Genomic DNA, 12,783 nt, shown 5'->3' with positions numbered 1-12,783 from the left:
TCTGGTTGTGGCCCTGGGGGGCACCTTTGGTGCCCCCTGAAAATCCCTGCACTATGTGGTGCCTGCCACATGGTGCAGGGATTTACAAACACTTGCTGCAGGCGGTTTCCAGCCGTCACGCAAGCTCCCATAGAGAAATGGGACGGTTGCATCCTAATTCAGCGTGCAGAATTGCTGACCTATGCTCGGGCGGTTCAGACAGCTAGACAGTGCATATGACACTGTAATGAGGCCCATAATCCTTATTACATTATTGTTATTTTTTAATATATTTAATGTTTACTATTCATATTTATCAATATTTTAAAACACAATATTTTAGACAATGATATTAGTGGCAACAATATTTTTTTCCTATATTTTTGTTATTTACATGATAACTATAGGATGACAAAAATGTTGACATCGATATTAATGTCATGATATTTTTTTATGATAATATTTTTAGGTTCAATATTTTGTCAGTGAACCGGAATATTTCATGAATGCCCTGTAATGGTCTCCTGCATTTTAGAAATTTGTTCCCAAAAGTTAAAAAAACTTCTCAGGGGAAAAGTCTACTCTCCCTTAAATCATCAACAAGTAATCTGTTAAATTGTTTTCCTAGCTGCAATTTGTGAGAAGTATCACACCCCATCACTTGTATAGATCTTTCTCCTCAAATAATGGCTAAGAGGTTAGCTCTGACCCCATTTCTGGAAAGGCTTGTTCTGCCCCATTTCTGGGACAAAGGCTATCTTGAGGGTGGTGCCACCGGTGCAGCCGCACCTAGCGTTGACGTTGGTGGGGGGCACTGTGTATAAAAAATTATTTTTGGTTTTAAAGCACATGAACTTCCTTGTGCATCAGGCTGTTTTCAGGAAACAATCAAAATGTCAAGATAACTCTGGTGATTAATGCTCCTACTGGTGAGAGTTCGGAATTTTATCTAGTGGCAGTTTCGGCTCTTTGTAAAGTATTGCAGAGGGTTAATGTGCCTACTGAAAAGAGTGTGTACCATGCAGATCACAGAACTGAGTGTGAGTGAAATTTGAGCATAGCTATAAAAAAAAATGGAATGTACATGAGAGAGAGGCTATGGAGAGATGAGGTAGAGTGTTGGACAGTGGTAGTGAGGGAATAAATGGAGAAGGAGGTTATGGGGTAGGAGTGTACCAAAATAGACTGTTGTGATAGCTGCCACCAGTGCTCAAGCTGGCCCAGGCTGGGAGTCGTAGCCCCCCCCCCCCCCGAAGTTCGGGTCTATTTGTGCCCCTGCTCATGAACCAAGAGCAATCACCCAACTATCCCACAGAGGGCTCACTTAATTGGGAGACCTCTACATTGACATAAGATTTAAGTCACAGAACAGTTCCTGGGCACTGCTCCACACACTCCCCTCAATATTTGTCTGTACTACAGAATACAAGGATCCCTTGGAACATACAGCTTGGACTTTCCAGAAGAACCTAAGACATGCCAGGCAAAGGAGTCTTGCCACGACTACAAAGCAACTCATAGTCTACTGCTCCTCCTTGGAGGACACCCCAGCCCAAAAACACACAACACACACCCAATGGGAAGGGAAAATAGGACTAGAAGTGTCAAATAAGATGTGGTCATTCTGCTGAGCACAAACAGGCCCAGTGTCCTCCAGCAGCAGACTCTGCATTCAGCATTATACATTATATGTTCTTGCAGCGGCCATAATATACTCTGTCAACACTACACAGAGTGGGCCTGTGAGAAACGCCCAAATGCATCCTCCCAGATGTGTTGTTCCTACACATAGCATGCTCACGTGGTGTATTTCAGACATGCTGGAGCGAGGTGCTCTCCCCACTCTTTACAATGATCAGTTACGAGGTGCCTAAGGACCCAGGGGTAGTAGTGCTGGGGGCGGTATGGGATATTCCGGTGACTCACAGCAGATACACAGCCAACTCATTACTGTTGGCAAACAGATGGATCACAAATTGCTGGAGGTGTGGGAGATCACCCACATACACGATTTTGCTGTTCTCACCAATATATTGAGCAGCTCAACATATACACCAAGGTGTTGCCTCTGTCCTCCAGATCCAGAGACGTATGTGGCCCCCTCACGGCCTTCCTCCTGGCTGCATCCCCCTGGGGACCATAGCACTGTGCATATCCCAGAGGGATCAGAGTATGACCAACACTTAGGGCCCCATTAGGATGGTGGGTGGACTTTAGTCTGCCCGCCACCCTAGCGGTACTGGGACCGGCCATCAGGGGTGCGTCAGTCCCGCACCGCATCTTTGACATTGCGGTGGGCTGTGCTGTAAGCAGCACCCGCCGCAGTGCCAAAGAGGCATGTTGTGCATTGCCATGCAAAACGTGACAGGCACCACGCGGTGCCTGCCACCTTGTGCATGACAATGGGTACCCCCCAAGTGCAGCCCCCCACCCCCCCGGGGCCCAATAGTCATTTCCCGCATGCCTTTCCATGACACAGTCTCCGCCATGGAAAGCATACCCACCGCAACCATCATAATATGGATGGCGCAGTCTGCAAGGCACCGCCACCATATTGTGGCCTTTTTCTGCCTGGCTGGCAATCGTGACTTTCCGTCCGCCGCGGTACCCCCCCGGAATGGTAATAGGGCGGGGGGTAAATGTGGTTGTGATGGTGGGCGGATCGCCACCGCCGGCTGGGCAGTGTCAATCCGCCCGCCATCATAATAGTCCCGTTTGTGCCTTATTTTGAGTTTGGCTGTCCTACAGCAGACGATGCAACTCACTGTAGGGCTTCCAAACCCATAGTGCGACTGCCCGCAAGATCAGGAGTTTATTCCTGGTCTGGCAGGCAGTCCTACAGCGGACTGACAGCAGCAGTCTGTTAGGCTCATAGAAGAGCCTAACTTGCAGACCATCTCAGAGCGCTGCCTGCACCGTCTTGCACTGCGTGGCATACATGCCACATTGTGCAGGAACTGGGAGTGCAAATCGAGGGGGGCACTACATGTGCCCCCTGCATACACACCCAGGCCAAGAGGCTCAAGGGTGCTAACAAGTGAAGGCTTAACAGGCATAGCGTTAATATATGCCACTGCCATATCGCTCACAGACATGGGGGAGCTGAACTTGCCTGACAAGCCTACCACCTGCTGTCTGAGATCTCCACCTACCCACTGTATAATGTTTTCAGCTTTTCATAATGTAATTACAGTGTCTATTGTTTCTTTGTGTCGTATGCCACCTTTCGATTATTACAAAAAAATTAAATACAAAAATACAAAAAATGTGCATAGACAAAAATCTTTTTGTTGATAAGTATATAGTCAAAAGGAAACATGATCTCACTTCGTGTTTTCTTTTATTACAATTGTATAAAAAAGGAGCCTCCTTATTTAGAAACAAGTAACAGGAGCAAATCAGTAACAAAAAGGAGTAGTGAAGAGTAATGTCTCAAGAGAACACATGAATACAGAAAAGGTTGGAAAGAAAAACAGAACAACTAAATGAAATACAAATTTAATAAATCGTTTTCCTACATCTTGCATTTCTGCGAATTCTCCAGTCATGTCTCATGCATACAAAGGGGTTTATTCCTGGTCTGGCAGGTGGTCCTACAGTGGTCTGACAGCAGCAGTCTGTTAGGCTCATAGACGACCATAACTTGCAGACCATCTCAGAGCGCTGCCTGCCCCTTCTTGCACTGCGTGGCATACATGACACATCGTGCAGGAACTGGGGGCACAAATCGAAGGGGCACTACATGTGCCCCCTGCCTACACATCCAGGCCAAGAGGCTCAAGGGGGCCATGTTAGGGCCCCCTTTGCTGCCTCTCCGTCACCCTTTTCATTGGGTGGAGAGGCAACTCGAAATATGCTTGGTGGTGCCCCAGCGCCACCGCCAGCATATTTCTGCCTCTGACCCATGCAAGACCACAGTGGAATCCTTGATCCACGCTAGTTTCAGTGGCCCTGTGGAGGTCTGACCACCACACTGTTATACTCAGCCAGGCCCGCAATGTGGCTGTGGTTGGACAGCCACAACGGGTTCACCGGTCCTATGGACCACCAAACTCTTAATAAGGCCCTAAAGCTCACTGCATTGCCAACAAGTGAAGGCTTAACAGGCATAGCGTTAATATATGCCACCGCCATATTGCTCACAGACATGGGGGAGCTGAACATGCCTGACAAGCATACCACCTGCTGTCTGAGAGCTCCACCTACCCACTGTATAATATTTTCAGCTTTCCATAACGTAATTACAGCGTGTATTGTTTCTTTGTGTCGTATGCCACCTTTTGATTATTGCAATCAATTCAATAAAAAAAATTAAAACAATTGCGTAGATGAAAATCTTTTGTTGATAAGTATATAGTCAAAAGGAAACATGATCTATCTTTGTGTTTTCTTTTATTACAATTGTATAAAAAAAAGGAGCCTCCTTATTTTAAAACAAGCAACAAGAGCAAATCAGTAACATAAAGGAGTAGTGAAGAGTAATGTCTCAAGAGAACACATGAATACAGAAAAGGTTGGAAAGAAAAACAGGACAAGTAAAGAAATACAAATTCAAGAAATCGTTATCATACATCTTGCAATTCTGCGATTTTTCTAGTCATGTCTCATGCATACAAAGGGGTTTCTTCCTGGTCTGGCAGGTGGTCCTACAGCGGTCTGACAGCAGCAGTCTGTTAGGCTCGTAGACAAGCATAACTTGCAGACCATCTCAGAGCGCTGCCTGCACCTTCTTGTACTGTGTACTGTGTGGCATACATGCCACATCGTGCAGGAACTGGGGGTACAAATCGAGGGGGGCACTACATGTGCCCCACCGCATACACACCCAGGCCAAGAGGCTCAAGGGGGCCATGTTAGGGCCCCCTTTGCTGCCTCTCCACCACCCTTTTCATTGGGTGGAGAGGTAACTCGAAATATGCTTGGTGGTGCCCCAGCGGCACCGCCAGCATATTTCTGCCTCTGACCCATGCAAGACCACAGTGGAATCCTTGATTCACGCTAGTTGGAGTGGTCCTGTGGAGGTCTGACTGCCACACTGTTATACTCAGCCGGGCCCGCAATGTGGCTGCGGTTGGACCGCCACAATGGGTTCACCGGTCCTATGGACCACCAAACTCCTAATAAGTCCCTAAAGCTCACTGCATTGCCAACAAGTGAAGGCTTAACAGGCATAGTGTTAATATATGCCACCGCCATATCGCTCACAGACATGGGGGAGCTGAATTTGCCTGACAAGCCTACCACCTGCTGTCTGAGAGCTCCACCTACCCACTGTATAATGTTTTCAGCTTTCCATAATGTAATTACAGTGTCTATTGTTTCTTTGTGTCGTATGCCACCTTTCGATTATTACAATAACATTAAATAGAAAAATACTAAAAATGTGCATAGACAAAAATCTTTTGTTGATAAGTATATAGTCAAAAGGAAACATGATCTCTCTTCGTGTTTTCTTTTATTACATTTGTAAAATAAAGGAGCCTCCTTATTTAGAAACAAGCAACAAGAGCAAATCAGTAACAAAAAGGAGTGGTGGAGTAATGTCTCAAGAGGACACATGAATACAGAAAAGATTGGAAAGAAAAACAGAACAACTAAATGAAATACAAACTTAAAAAATCGTTTTCATACATCTTGCATTTCTGCGATTTTGCCAGTCATGTCTCATGCATACAAAGGAGTTTATAACTGGTCTGGCAGGTGGTCCTAAAGCGGTCTGACAGCAGCAGTCTGTTAGGCTCATAGAAGAGCCTAACTTGCAGACCATCTTGCAGATCATTCATTGGTGCAACACGCAAGTCTGACCCATGATCTGTGCCTCCTCCCCAAGGGGGCATATCAGCAACGAGGCGATATAAAATTATCGCTGCTTTTGCGTCCATTTTCGGGCGAAAAGGGCGATAATTTTATCGCCTAATTAGTAAGGTCACGCTATCGCGTGAAACCTTGCATTAGCGCCCGGATTCTTAACGCCCAGCTTTGCATCTCTAATGAGATGCAAATTAGGCGTTCCTGACCTGACATGACTGGAGAAATGTCGCTAAGCGACATTTCTCTTATCATCAAGCCCCACGTTATGAAGTATAGCGGCAAGAAAAATAGAGATAACCCCTGTTTTCGCTACTTTCCTTACGCATGCTTCAGGACTGACTTAGCCATGATATCCTATGGAAGGTGGATATCATGGCTAAGTATGTGAGGCCCTATCATCAAGCTAACGCCAAACTTCGTGAGATTATCGCTGGGTTTCCAGCGACAATCTCACGTTTGGCAGTTAGCGCCAGGATTTTTATCGCTTTTGAGATAAGCATTGCTAATAGCACGCTATCTCAGCGATAAAAATCCACGTTAGCCGGCGATAATTATCCTAGCGCTAAGTGCGCTTAGAGATAATTATCGCCGATTGTGGCTGATATATAGTTATCTGGGCGTCCGACTGCACTTCAAATGCAGGACGCAGCTGGCAAAATAAGGTAAGTAAAAAACGAATTGATTTTTGGACATCAGTTAACAAAACGTTACATACACTGCCAGTGTAGGTAACGTTTTTCACACAAGTAGAGGATTGTCGCTCGAAGCAGTTGTAAGAGGGTAGCTTTGACACGGGGGTGGCCCAGCTTAAACTTTACACTGACGTGCGTCAGAAATTTGGATGATTGCTTTTGTTGTTTCCTTTAGGATTGGAGCATTTCTTGACTTATTTAAAGATAAAGTGATGGTTGAAACCTCCAAATAAAGACTGCGCTTAATCATGTGCAAAAAAAGAAGTACTCGGCAGTGACGTAGGTGCGTGTTTACCAGTCTCTGGGACTTAGTGCAAGTAAATAAGTGGCCCCCACTGGCAGCTGTATGAAATGGAAATGCAGCACAAATCAGAGTTAACTTCTGGCACTGCCAACGGAATCCACTGGCAACAGGGTCGGGATGATCTGCAAGGCAATCTGACAGTGCAAGAGGGGCTTGACTGACAGTTCAGTGTGTTTGTCGGGTTTTTGTCTGAGAGTGGGCCTGTTGTATGATCTGGTAGGCTGCTTTTTACTACCGATGTCACTGATATTGTCACAAGCATTGACTGTAGCAAGCACACAGGGCCGGCTCTAGGGCAGTGCGATCGGTGCCTGGCGCCCTGTTTGCAGGTATATTTTCCATGTAAAAGCAGCTGCTGCCGCATTCCTTGCTTCCAGCAGTTTTCAGCCATCAATAAAAAACCTCAAGATCACTCCAGTGATTAATGTTCCTGCTGGAGAGAGATCAGAGGTTTGTCTAGGGGAAGTATTAACCAGCCGCGGTCGGTAGTAGGAGTAACTGCAGCGCGCGCAACGAAATTCGTTTTATTAATTTATATGTTAACTTACCTGTAAACCTCCGTAATCCATAGTTTACTACCCCCCACCCTGCCCCTCCCCCTCCCCACGTCACCGCCCTGCAGTTACTCCTACTGCGGACCGCGGCTGGTATTAACTCATTGTAAGGTGGGTTAATATACCTGTTGCAAAGAATGTGTACCACACAGATCACAAAGTGCATATAATGTAAATAGATCAGTGGGTCACTGCTTGTGTCCCTGGGATCCTTTAGTCACTTGTAGTTTATAAGTTAACTAATATAGCATAGTGAGCTATTAACTGTCATCAAAGAGCTGCATGCAATCTCCAAGATATATATTAGAGCTATATGTCTTTTTGTCCTGTCTTTCATTATCCTAAACTTGCAACACGCATTGGCATAGCCAATAGGTCTCGCCTTTGGGACCTTAAAAGTGTTTAGCCAGAGCAATTGCCTTTGCCAATTTCTTTAAGCTATGGTGTAGAGCATTGTGGCTGCTATGCAGCATGTTGAAATGTTTTATTAAAAAAGTGTTATAAACATTTGTTACGTTATAAATATATAACCAAGAAGACAATATGTACAATTGAACGACCCTATCCAAAAAGAATGAACATAAAAAAGACTTGTAGTCTTTTTCTCCTGGTCATGCTGGCAACTTCCTGCCTGTTGTAATGCTTGTTTGTTATTGTCTATTTTTGTTATGGAGGTGGGTGGGTGGTTTGGTTGGGAGCATAAACAACGGGATAGTGGATTTGTTCTTTTTGTTACAGAAGTTCCTCCTGTCTGCCACGTAGAGAGAGGAGCCAGGTGTCCTGCTTTTACTAAATTTAGATTAACTATTGTCCCGAAAGCAAGGGTATCGCATTACGTCTGATGATTTTGAAAGCAGCAGGAACTCTCTATAGCATCACTCATTGGAAAGCCGAGCTTTGTCAAGGGGTCATGAACTGTTTCTGTTGCCTCTCACGTGGGTGAGTGTGAGAGGTTGGCATTAAAGTGCTGCGGGAGAAGAAGGCTCGCCTGGCAGTGCGTAGACAGTCCTTTTAAGCTTTGCTCTCTCTCTGCAGTCTCCGTTCACGGTCACGAGCTCCGGGTTTAGAGCGAGTGCACGTTCTTGTGGGAGCCTCATGTCCCTGCAGTGTGAGAGACTCGCTGTTCACACATGTTATTCACAAGCGCAAACGAGATGTCGGCGTCCAATGTGAGCCGGACTGAAGCCCAGGCATCACCTGGTTACACCATCTACTATAAAGCAAGATGTAGTCTTTTAAGTGATGAAATGCCGACTCGAATTTGCGCCGGATTCTCAGGGGTACAAGATTTGGGAGGGGAGTGAAGCTTAGAGTGCTGCTGCCATGGAAGGAGTCAAGTCTGTAAGGAACTTAAAAATAATAAAATACAACCCCGAGGCGCTCTAAGCCCCGCCCCTCGTCCAGCGCCTACTTCTGCGCTTAAGCTGGAGAGACTGGTTTTTATATGCAGCCCTCTGGCTCCAGGCCCGCCCTCCTAATCAATCTCTTGAACAGCTAAAGACAGTAAACCAACTCAGCCCCCTCCCCAACAAGCGTGGCGCGGTCCGTGAAAGAGGATCTCTTGTCTTTATGGGACCATGTGTTTGAAACACATGGCCCCATCAAGATAACAAAGCTTTTGCGACGGCAGTAAGTCAAGTGAGCCAGTCCAAGTGGGACGGCTCAAATAGAGAAAACTGTACGTCAGCAAGTGCTCTTTCCCAATGGCTGGCCGCCGTTTAGCATAAACGGTGACGCCAGCCAATGGGAAAGAGGGGCGGGGCTTAAAGCCTGATACTGACCCTAAATCATTAAATCTCACCAGCGAGAGTGCGCAGTCTTACGCTAGGCTCGACCTAAAAAGGGTTCATTTGGGTAGAAATCAATTCTCATTATTAAAGAGAACCCCTAACAATGATGTTAGGTTTTAAATTCTGAATTTGTGCTTTTCCAAACCAAGGACTCTTAAACTATACTGCCTACCAGTATAGATGACATGTGACTCCTACACCTGTCTTATGTAACGTTCCTGTACACTGATTTACACATGTATGATTGTCTCTGTGCCCATGTGTGTGTGACTTAAAGTGCTCTGACACCCTACACTGTATTGAGTGGCGCAGTGGCGCTATAAAACCAAATCAGAGAGAGTGGTTATAGAGACTTGAGGAGTACTGTTAAATGGTGATAGTAAGGGAATCCCTGGTAGATGTGGTCATTGGGGGGCGCCAACAAACATTGTCGCACAGGGCGCCACCAGTGCTAAAGACAGCCCTGCAAGCACAAATGCATGTGTCGCAATAACTTGCCAAACCCCTCTACAGTATATCTCTACAAGTTCAAAACCGTCCGGATTTGCAAATGTGGAACACTTTTAGCTACCTGATCCCATAGTGGGAGGCCACTTTTATTTTGGTGCCGCAATGTCTGAATGGCTCTTTTTATGTAGTCTTGGAGGAAAGTTGTATACGATCCTCAGGGCTGGGAGAGGGGTGACATTGTCTTCGGCTGCACCTCCTTTCCACCCTAGTGATGCCCTTAAACAAAAAATAAATAAATAGGAACCCACACCAGTAACGGTGGACCTGGCGCTCTTTGCTGGGTCACCGCTAAACATTTTTTGCCTTCACTCCTGTTTTCTGAAGCCATTTTTGTTGGCTCTTAGGGCTCTTTGCACTTTACCACCGCTAACCAGTTCTAAAGTGTTTGCACTCTTTACTTTAAACATGGTAAAATTGGCTTACACCCAATTGGAAGGATTTCATTTATGTGTAAGCCCCTAGAAATGTGGTTCTATATGTACCCAGGGCCTGTAAATTAAATGCTGCTAGTGGACCTACAACACTTATTGTGCCACCCACTTAAGTAGCCTATTTAGACATGTGTCAAGACCTGCCATTGAAGTCTGTGGTGCAGTTGTAAAACTGCCATTTTGACCTGACAAAATGAATCTTTTGCTAGGCCTAAAAATGTTTCTTTTTAATTCATATGTCACCACTAGGGCAAGTCCTTCCTTAACCGTCCATAATGCAGGGTGCAGTATGCAGAGTGCAGTGTATTTAAATGGTTTGGCATGTACTTTAAGTTTTATATGTCCCGGAATAGGTGAGGATCATTTGCTACCCTTGTACTTTGTGTGATTCTTGGAATTTTTCACAATCCCATTACTTCAGTGATGTAACATTGATGGCAGCACCCACACTCTGAGAAGTGTTCCAGTGCCACTGGCCTGGGTGCCTTTGTGTGAATTTTTCATGCTTTTCTAGCCTAGGTGCGTGTGTGACATTTCCATGCTTTCTGGGTGCTTATGTGTGACGTTTCCATGCTTTATGGCCTCAAGAAGGTGTCAGTTTTTGCATAAAATCTGGGTGTACCTTTGGTAGTAGGTAGTGCTTTACATCAAAACCCATGGGTGGTTGCTTGGGAACTCCAAAATCTCAGCCATGAAACATACCCTTGACAAAAATGAATGCAAAGTAGTGTGGAGTGTGGTTCAATATAACACTTGTTTGAGATAAAGTGCGTTAGTATGTTTTTTACAGTATTTCATATTAGGGAAATTGCTGCAGATCATGTTAACTGTTTAAAATGTCGAAATGCCCACAATCATAATGTTGTGCACTGTCGCACTTTACATAAGATACTTTATTTTAGCACTCTTTACAAAACTCAGTATATCAAAATCATTTTATGTTTGCATATTGTCTTGAATATTTTTTCCTCTAAACCTTCGCACAATTGTTTGAGGTTAAGTACGTTTTTAAATGTCTTTATGCTATTTTATATTAGGAATAAATCGGTTATATTTAAATTCATGCTTTGTGCTCGACATTTCATTTTTGTTGTTCTCTGTGTATGTCTGTGATTTATGACTGTTTTGACTGGGTATCCTGGGGCACCATAAGGTCATCATTTACTATGCTTTAAAAGTTAATATAATTAAATATGTAATGAAAAATGTGTTGAAAAATGCATTGTTTTGGACATTCTGTCTCCAAAATGTACTTGCTGGGAGAACCCCCTAAGCTCCCCATAGTAGTGGTAGCTCACTGCGCTTGCTCACTACACACCGTATGGGGGCTGGTTTCAATTATACTTTATGCTCTCTGATTCACTACATTTGTGTCTATTTTTGGTGTTCTCTGTAAGACTGTCTATGGGTACATATGACTGGGTAACCTGGTGCTCTTTAAGGTCATCATCTACTATTTACTGTGCTTTGAAAGTTAATACAATTAAATATGTAATGAAAAATGTGCTGTAAAATGCACCATTGTGTTTAGCTTTTTCCATAATGTTCTAGGGGGGAGTACCCCTCCAAACCCCACTAGTAGTGCTCTGGCTCGGTTGCTAGGCTCGCTCGCTACGTGCCAGATGAGGGCTGGTCTGGAAACATTTGCCAGGGCTGCTTTCAGTTCTCAGTCTGGCCCTGCCCACGCTATCCATTGTACCATTAGTAAGACCATAGAGATGTTGTTTTCTACACATACCTGAGGCTGCTTGTACAGACCCAGCACGCGTGCCATCATGATGGAGCAGGAAGACACTGCATCACCAACAACACCGACCAAGGGAATGTTCTTTCCACATCTATAGTTTGGAGTAGGCTCTCCTGGCCCAGTCAGTATTTGCAAAGTCCCTTCAAGTGATCGCTGTAGGATTGTGCAGGAGTCATGGATCCTGAACCCTAGGCTGATATTGGGTAAAATGTAGGGGTTCTGGTTAATCTCCTCTGTGGCGAACACCATGGCCTGGAGCCAGCTGTAATACTGGAATCCAAATCTACAATGAGAAATTAGAGATCAAGGAAATAATTTTGTTCGTATTTCAGAAGTTTACAAAACAGGTCAGAAAAACTAGTTGTGGATTGCTTTTTTCTGAAGATCTAAGTTTAATACAAGACAAAAACTTTTTCCTGCTTCATCACATCTTAAGGTTAATTGAGAGAGGGTTTGTTTTATCTGTTTCAATCTTGCTTCTATTTATCCTGATCTAGATCTCGCCTCTACTTATTTTTCAGGGGTGCCGTTTAGCAATTGACAAAATAAATCTATAACGGTTGAGTTTGTATTACCTTTCTGGTTTCATTGTGTATTGTATTTCTTTCGGTCTTCTTATCTGCTATCAAGATTGATATAAACTCTCTTTCACGTCAGACTAACATATAACTATTGTTTCCAGGTCCAGTGCATCACAATATAAGATCTGCACGCCTGGCTGAGTCTGCACAGGGCGCTCATAAGGTTTGCTGCTGCTTTTACTATACCAGGGGTCTCCAACCTTTTCTGTAGTGAGAGCTACTTCTGGTCAATCAAATTCATCGTGAGCTACTAAAGGCCCAGCAACTCGCGCATTTTTCCAAGAGACCCCCCACGCCCAGTTGTAAGGAGACTACACAAGTGTTTGAACTACAGTTGGCTGCGCAACCGCTAAGTGTAGTTTGTGTATTGATGAGGGCAGGAGG

General features: G+C 44.7%; 1 protein-coding gene across 1 annotated transcript in view; it reads right to left on the bottom strand.

Annotated features, from left to right (window-relative positions):
• LOC146782701 (extracellular calcium-sensing receptor-like) overlaps positions 1-12,082 on the bottom strand; it is a 112,868-nt gene extending 100,786 nt beyond the window's left edge. Inside the window, exon 1 of the mRNA XM_085637191.1 lies at positions 11,810-12,082. Coding sequence (XP_085493317.1) covers positions 11,810-12,067 — 258 coding nt within the window. The 5' untranslated portion in view covers positions 12,068-12,082. The remainder of the gene's footprint in view (positions 1-11,809) is intronic.
• Positions 12,083-12,783: the final 701 nt, after the last annotated feature.

The sequence above is a fragment of the Triturus cristatus genome, chromosome 12, assembly GCF_964204655.1.
Source record: "Triturus cristatus chromosome 12, aTriCri1.1, whole genome shotgun sequence".
Taxonomy (NCBI): Eukaryota; Metazoa; Chordata; class Amphibia; order Caudata; family Salamandridae; genus Triturus; species Triturus cristatus.
This window is presented reverse-complemented; position numbering and strand designations above follow the sequence as displayed.